The sequence below is a fragment of the Apostichopus japonicus genome, chromosome 7, assembly GCF_037975245.1.
Source record: "Apostichopus japonicus isolate 1M-3 chromosome 7, ASM3797524v1, whole genome shotgun sequence".
In the NCBI taxonomy this organism is placed as follows: domain Eukaryota; kingdom Metazoa; phylum Echinodermata; class Holothuroidea; order Aspidochirotida; family Stichopodidae; genus Apostichopus; species Apostichopus japonicus.
Window position 1 is genome coordinate 19,505,350 of NC_092567.1, and position 8,837 is coordinate 19,514,186.

Here is an 8,837-nt window from a genome sequence, read left to right on the forward strand (position 1 = left end):
ATGGGAGTATTGTGGCTACCATTAACGGAGTGATTGTATGTGTTATACGAGTAAAAAAGAAGGTGATGAGATTTTGTTACTTTGTGTGAACATGGATTCATTTCGGTTTTTATTGTACATCAGTCACCACCAATTAGTGTGTAAAATGTGTTTACCATAACAGCCTCAATGACACAGTTTTGACGTGATAACTTGAAAGGGCTGTAAACTCATTGAAATGAATCGTCACTTTTTATTAGAACATTTATACAGACATTATTACAATATTCGTCTGCTTTCTAGTTGCCAAGCGATGGGAACGGCGCTTTCAGATTGCACGTGATTTTAACTTGGAAAGCGAAAAACAATAAAAAAAGTGTAATCAGGCTCTGTCGAACAGACTAAATAATACTGGTAGTAGATTATAGTGGTCCGACTTGTATATAAATATATTTATACGTGTATGCGAAAAGCACACATCACCACTGAAAAAAACGGTATACGCATTTCTGCTTCAACGATATCGATATGCGGATTAAAACTTAGCAGATATTTGACTCAAGGGCACAGACGAAATTCTAGCTCTTTATATTGGATCTGTTGTGAATTTCCTGCAGTCTACCTATAGTGTAATAGGAGCATCACACTCACGTGAAATAAGTTGAGGCCTAGCCACCGATATATGATGATGTAGTAGAAAGCTATATCTCTGCCACTCATGTAAGGGAAGTTTCGAGCATCAAAGCATTTCAATAAATTGTGCGTAGGAATTTTCATCTTTCATGTCCGCGGACACGATGGATAACACATCTTGGTTCTCTATCAATATTTCTTTCCATATTTTGTTGACGATTAACTTGCTTAACTCAGTAACAAGTGGATCCAAACTGACAATTTTACACACAAATGATGTTCACTCGGAATTCGAACAATTCAACGAATTTGGTCTTCCTTGTACTAAAGACGACTTGATCAATAGTCAATGTTTTGGTGGAATCGCAAGAAGATTTTCTGCTGTCAGGGAAGCAAGGGAAAACAATGAAAATGTTCTGTTCGTGGACGCCGGTGACGCATTTCAAGGAACAGCTTGGTTTGATTTATACCAAGGAAACGCTACCGCGCATTTGATGAATTACTTAGGTTACGACGCAATGGTAAGATATGTGTATTTTATGGGATGTTTTAGGGTATAGTGGTTGGGAAACCACAGGTCGGCGTGGGGGGGGGGGCGGTGGGAAGACAATCCAATCATCAAGGAACCATTGTTTTTGCACTCTCCATGTTTCTTCAATTATACTGCTGACTTTCATGCAGTTTGAGACAAATATATTGGTTTCAACTACAAGATATTCTAGGCGGAATCCGACACGTTCTGTAACTAAGATATCTTGAACCTTTCTTGGTCACCCACATGCCAAACAAATTGTCATTGTCCGCGGATAGTATTTTATAAGTCGTTTTATCTCGTATATATATACATTTGTAAGGTTAATCTGTAAATACGGGTACAAAGTCATATGATATATATGTATATATGCCTATATAAACATAGCACACACATCCTTTGTTGGTTAAAATAATACACCACAAACATTTAATTCAATTACGAGGAGCAACTACTAGGCCTATTACTAAAAAATAATATGAAGAGTGTTTTTCTTATTCCTCTTTATACGTTCGTTGCAACAGACATACAGTAGCCTATTAGTACCATTCCTACGGGTGAGTGGGGGGGGGGGGTGAGACAGAATTGGGCATATCTATTTGAGCATATCTATATTGCTGCAGTTACTAGTCGTATCACCCGGTTTTTAGACAATTTAAATTTGATAAGAAACATGAAAATTGTCAATACTATACTGTAATTCTATACTTTAAATTGCAGGCTGTTGGCAATCATGAATTGGATAATGGTGTTGCAGGATTCGTCCCATTCTTGAAGAATGTCAATTTTCCAGTTCTTAGCTGCAATATGGATACCACTGGCGAACCCTCCTTGACTTATTTAATCAAAAAGAGTGTCGTCTTAGAAATCGGGGGTGAACAAATTGGGGTTATCGGGTACACGACTTCACTTGCACCAATGTTAACAAATACAGGTGAGTTTTTGAGTTGTTTTGCATATATTTTGCATATGCTTTCCATAAATTGAAAGAAAGGGAGGCACGACAGGAGAACGTGGATTCATGAGTAAATGATGATGCAGTAGAGGAAGGAAGAATGGGTGGGGGGGGGGTGCTCCTTAGTAAACGTTACTACATTATTTTCTGATCTCTACATAATTCAACCAAACTGTAATCCACTGTAAACATGTTAATTGGGGTCAGGCGCTTTGACAGCCTCCGGGGGGGGGGGGGAGGTTTGTAGGGTAAAGCCAAATGTTTTTTCTCGTTGTACGGTCAATAAAATATCAAACTTGAATAAACTCTATGATATATCAAACTCAATAGCATTTCAAAATCAACATACCAAAGTTCATAAACTCTATGATATATCAATGACATATTTAAATCTATAATAGGCCTATATCAAACTTCATAAAGACAATAAGGTATCAAACTCTATTACCTATATCAAACTCTATAACATCACAAACTTTCATACATTCTACAAACTATCAAAACATATCAAATGTGTTGTCTACATTAATCGAATAATAAAATCCGCCACCCCCACCCCACCTCCCACAAATTTCATTACATGTAAATAGATTAGAAACTAAGTCTCGGAAAACTATAGCATATATTTCATCGTTTGCATGAAGGCGTTTCCATTACATATATATATATATATATATATATATATATATATATATATATATATATATATATATATATATGTATATATATATGTATATATATATATATATATATATATATGTAAATTAGTGGGCGCCCTTGATTTCATATATTTTCAAACAATGAATTCATTCAACCCGATTATGCATGACTCAGTCTCAAGCTAGCTTTCATTTGAAACAGTTGAAACTCTAAATCTCATTCCCACTGTAATAACGAAACAGTTCTTCAGACTCTTTATTTAATTTTTTTTTTTGATAAAGGTAAGCTTCAGTTCGAAGATGAAGTAGAGGCAGTACAAAGAGAAGTTAATCGGTTAACTGCTGACGGTGTTAACAAAATAATCGCAGTTGGGCATTCAGGATACGGTGTCGATTTGGATATAGCTGCAAAGGTTACCGGTGTCGATGTTATAGTTGGCGGACACAGCAGTAGTTTTCTTTACACAGGTTAGAACATCTAAAGCATTTTGAATTACATAAAAAGCTAGAGACACCGTCCCCACCAAATTTTTCAGTGGAGGGAAAATGATATACCGTGTCCCCACCAAGTTGTCTTGACCAAACGTTTCATTTCAGATTCCCCTGTATTGAACTTTGGCGCAGTTTTTGTGCAAATGTCATGCAGCAGTTTCATTTTATTATATTTATCCACAGTTGTTAAATATTGGACGGAAGTCGCATTTGCGGCAGCCTTTAATTGTTTTCTGGGAGAGGACCCCAGACCCATGCGTATACAAAAGTCTACTTGGATTATTTGTCCCCTGAGTTTTTTTTTTCTGCAGACGCACATGTATTTCCCCAAACTAAATTTCTAAGCCATGATCTAAAATTTAAGGAGGCAGTGGCGTAGGAAGGTACTTTTTTTTGGGGGGGGGGGGCTGAAGACTGATGGTCGGCCTGAGGGAGGGGTCTAAGGGGAGGGGGTGTCCCCCTCCCCTTTGGATTTTTATTGCATTTCCAGGTGGCCTCAGATGCAATTTGGTGCAATATAGCACACTTCAACACCCACTCCATTTTGTAAATAATTTTGCATTTTCAGCTGGCCTTAGATGCAATTTGGTGCTCCAAATGAGGTTTTATTTCTCATTTCGAAATGAAAAAGGGGTTTTCTGACTTGCGAAGCGGGGGGGGGGGGGGGGCGGAATGATACTTCCGCTCCCATATTTTTCACTGGGGGGGGGGGCTGGCGCCTCCCAGCCCCCGGTTCCTACGCCCTTGTAAGGAGGTTTGGGAGCATCATTGTGTCTGAGAAGTCTTGTTTCCGGCGATCTGGGAGGTTTTTTGCCAACAAAATTCTTGTGCGCTACGCGCGAACCCATGAACCAAAATTCAGCAACTTACAAGACGCTACTATAAGATAAATTAAGAGAATAAGAATACTAAGCTGTATGCGATAACTATACAACAGCCTTACAACTAAGGATAATGGTAGAGTTGTACACAAAGTTGCGAACAGTGCATGGTACGGTACGGATATGCTTAAAGCCTATACAACCAATATCAATTTATTTCACAATATTATAATTATAATTGGGGGCGCAGTTTTCTGCTCTTGCACACGGGCGCCAAACCCTCTAGCTACGCCACTGAACAGATGTTTGTACAGATTGCACCCCTGGTACTTTTGAATCTGACAATGTACACAGATGTTACGATGTTACATTGTTACGGCTATATATATATATATATATATATATATATATATATATATATATATATATATATATATATATATATATATATATATATATATATATATATATATATATATATATATATATATATATATATATATGACTGCTCTACTTTTATCACACACTTTAGGAACGCCTCCAACGAATGATATTCCGGTTGGTCTATACCCAACCATCGTCCAGTCCGATATAGATCCCGCCCACACGACGTTAGTAGTTACCGCCTACATGCATGGTAAATACTTGGGATTCCTGCAAGTCGAATTCGACGAAGAAGGTACAATACGGCACTTCAATGGAAATCCTATATTGTTAGACAGTAAGATAAAAGAAGGTATGTATAATTTTCCGCTATGGTATTATAGGTTGAACTTGTTCAAGTCGTTTGCTTGTATGGTAGATGCGCCAGTCCTTTAATGCATTGTGATATATATGGTCCGATAACCCCCGATAACACCCTTCTAAAAGTCAAACAGTTTGGCGACGATAATGTATGTTGTTAAATACTTCGGCATCACGAAGGTATTGTTTTAACCTAAAAGGCTGAGTCTTTATCTCAAAATTTGGACTATTTTGTAATGAAAATTTATTTACGTTCGGAGATTATGTTTCACCTTAAAATTTTGGAGCTATATATTCCGGTTGGTCTGTACCCAACCATCCTCCAGTCCGAAATGCCATCCGCCTTCACTACGTTAGTATATACCGCCTATATGCATGATGAATACTCGGGATTCCTGCATTTTTTACTTCTAATATCCACTTTTTGATTCGATACTTTATCGAAATTATGAATTTTGTTACGAAATTTCGTCTACAATTTCAACGCTCGAAATGGTACATGGATCTGCAGCAATCCATTTCCAGTTCAGTTTAACTATTCCCTAACTCTGTGATTTATTATGATTATTATTTTTCTTGTGTTCCATCTTACTTTTGAATTATCAATTTTTCCACTTCAGATAAAGACGCCCTGATCGAAATATCAAAATGGCGCAAAGGGGTCAATAATTATCTACCAAACATTGTGGGTGAATCGTTTGTACTTTTAAAAGGAGCTTTTAACTACTGTGAAGATAAGGAATGCGGACTGGGTAATCTTGTAGCAGATGCGATGGTTTGGAAGTCAATGGTAAACCAAGGGTCACGTGGGTGGAGTGACGTCGGCGTTGCCATGATTAACGGTGGAGCCATCCGAAGTTCATTAAATACAGGTAAACACAGTCACCACATTTATATTATGTTCTTTACAAAAGAATACCGTATACAGTACATGATTTAGGGACCTTGTTTTTAAACTAAGGGCATAGAAATGGGTGAGGAGAACTTAATTTTCAATAGCTATATGCAGACCCTTCGAGGGGTGTGGTCGGGGTTACTACGCGCCCTGGTCCCGCGGTTCATTTGGAGCCCTGGAATTATGATGAAAAAATAACGTATTTTCATTTCCATAATATTGAAAAGGGAAATATGAAGACTTCACCCCAATCGCCACCCCCTCAACACCCCTCCTCCCTCTCCGCCCAAGAAAAAAGGTGCCTTAACAATTGTCCCCGGAACCTGTATTTCATCTACATGTTAAATAAGCATACAGCATTTTCATATAATACATCAACCTACCTTCGTGCTTGCGTTTACGTTGGAAAAAGTTGAAAAGCACTAGTAACGTTTTCATCACATTGTGTTTGTGTAAGGTTTCGAATTGCAGTATTTCAAATTTCGTCTTCATATTTCCAAACATCAATTTGCCTTCGCCCACATATGCAATCAATCAACCAACAAATCACAAGCTCTCAAGCCAAAAGCCTCACAGATTCACACACATACACACTGCTTTATTTTTCGTTACTATACTAACATCTTTAAAGGCATTGAAGACTCGCCTCAAACCGCGTGCCGCCCTCTGAACAAAGTTAATTTTCCGTTGCATGCAAGTGAAGGTTTTTTCTTGTCGCTACAAAATGCAGACAGTAATGAAACGTGATACATTGTTATCTTGCATCTGGACCTGAGATGTCCATCGCTGTTATGTACACTGTGTTGTGGGTATTGACCGTAGCTGCATGTATTGAATGTACACTAGTGTCTAATTACAGACGGTAGCAAGCTGTGTGTGTATTTTTCTGGGATCGGTGGTGGTGTCTAACACTTCTGTTACACCTCATTCGAAACTAGGTTAGATTACCGGCATCAGGCGTTTCTTTGTGCGCGAGTCTTCACTCCCTTTAGAGACACAGACCTCGTCTGCTAAAAAGTGTCTCTTTTTTCCCCTTCTCAATTCAGGCAAACTATTAGAAAGAGACGTACTTGCTTTAGTACCATTCAAATCTACCATTCGTAAAGTTGAACTGAAGGGGTTCCGTCTGTTGCAAGTCATTGAAGCTTCAATAGTACGGTATGGGACACTGTTCCAGTCTGGTAGTTTTTTCCAGGTCTCTGGTAAGTGACAATTTTTCTTCTTCACCCGCCCAAAAATATTACTCTTGAGAGTATAGTAGCACATGAGAGAAATACGAAATAAAATGAAATAGATATCTCGCCATTTCGGCTTTTTATGTGTTGAACTTCGATTTTCCCCTTTCCTTCTTAATCTCAATTGACGGCATTTTGTAATAAAAGTCGAACGTTCGAAATAAAGAGCAGAATCCTTGAGTAAGCAATATATTTAGTTTTGTTCAAAAGTCCCTTTTGGGCCACCGTATTTGAATGAAGGCGGAAGTACTTCGCTTATTGGTATCTGTTGCGCAAAGTACATTTTTTGTTTGTTACAATTTCGTTTAACAGACGATTTCATGAGGCGAAGTGTTAGGTTATTTTAAAAAGAACATTAGTATCAAAATTGTACCAAAATATACACCCACAAAAAAGCAGTTTTAGAACAATGAATCATGGTTTAAAGACGACCCCTCCCCTTCCTGCCAACTTTTCCAGTCATTCATTTGTTATAAATGTTTTATCTCCAAGATGGGTAGGTTTATATTGTCTATTTATAGCATACATATATTTATATTACATTTATATGCATAACACATATATATATATATTTTTTATATTATATATAAATGTTATAAATAGACAATATATAAACATTTTTAAACAACACGACGAACATGTAAGTATAGGCTAAAAAATAAGAATACGACGAACAATATAAAGGTAATCTAGTTTGTTTCATTTTAGGTATATTACTTGATATGAATGTTAGTCAACCAGTCGGTAACAGAGTAACATCAATGTACGTGAGGTGCACAGAATGTCTAGAGCCAGAATATGAACCATTAGACTTGTTCAAAACATATTTTGTTTTGGTCCCATCGTTCATATCTGATGGTGGCGATGGAATGAGCATTTTCATCGAGGATACCCTCAGTACAATAGATACTGGTAAGTCACCTCTTATCATTCTTGTGCTCCCCCTTCAACCCCTCTCTCTTTCCTCTCTTACCTGTCCCCTATACATGGTACTCCAGTCTCCCTAGCTTACAAGAAAGGTAAAGTGATAGCGCAGTGCGGAAATGAACCACGCAACAATAATTGCTGTAAGATATATGTATTGGCTACAGGCGACAGGTTAGGTATCTTCATTCATGAATACCCAAACATAAGCAGTACGTTTTGAGGTTCAGAGGTTTTTGTTGTTTAGCATTAGTACTATGGACCGTCTGTATACACTCTATGGAAGGGTACAGTACTGGTGGTGTTGAGAGTGAATCGATTTGTTTGGTTTTCGTGCTCAGGCTCTATTTGGGGAGAGTATTCATAAAAAGAAAAAGTGTTATTATAGGCCGAAGTATACATACAGAAACTCGAGAGCAATTTTAAGCATCCTTTTCGGTCCATTAGGTACAATTGTCTTGACGTAATTCACTGTACTGTCTCTAAAGACTCGACGGATAATGTTTACAAACTTTTTGGAGCCCATGCCACTAGTCATTAGTGACATTAGTTACCACACTTGTCATCAGTAAGCCCCAGTAACCTTTCATGTCATCTCATTTCAAAACATTTTCATCGTGCTCTATGTCAATGGTTTTCCTTTTTGTTTTTTTGTTGTTATCATGTTTGATCAGGAATACTTCTTATGGACGCCATCAAAGACTACATCCAAACACATTCGCCTATCATCTATGGGAAAGAACGACGTATTGTACTTTAGATTGCGGTGACGTCATTATATTCTCTGCCTGACGGATTTAGCACAGCATGATTACGTAGTTCAGTTTTTGGTGATCAGTGGTGTCATTAAGTTTGCGTAGGGTAGTGGTGGGTGAGGTGAGGGGGGGGGGTGGGTGGCAGGGGAGATTAACAAATAGTTTTAGTAGGTCACTATTTGTGCAAATGAAAAGGGGTGGATGGAAGAATTT

General features: G+C 37.9%; 1 protein-coding gene across 1 annotated transcript; it reads left to right on the forward strand.

The window, feature by feature from the left end:
* The first annotated feature begins 383 nt into the window (after positions 1-383).
* On the forward strand, positions 384-8,728 carry LOC139969639 (snake venom 5'-nucleotidase-like). Its single transcript, XM_071974767.1, has 8 exons — positions 384-1,133; positions 1,865-2,078; positions 3,041-3,226; positions 4,604-4,807; positions 5,436-5,687; positions 6,757-6,912; positions 7,654-7,857; positions 8,544-8,728. The coding sequence occupies exons 1-8, from the start codon at positions 762-764 to the stop codon at positions 8,627-8,629; spliced, it is 1,674 nt and encodes a 557-aa protein (XP_071830868.1). The 5' UTR covers positions 384-761; the 3' UTR covers positions 8,630-8,728.
* Positions 8,729-8,837: the final 109 nt, after the last annotated feature.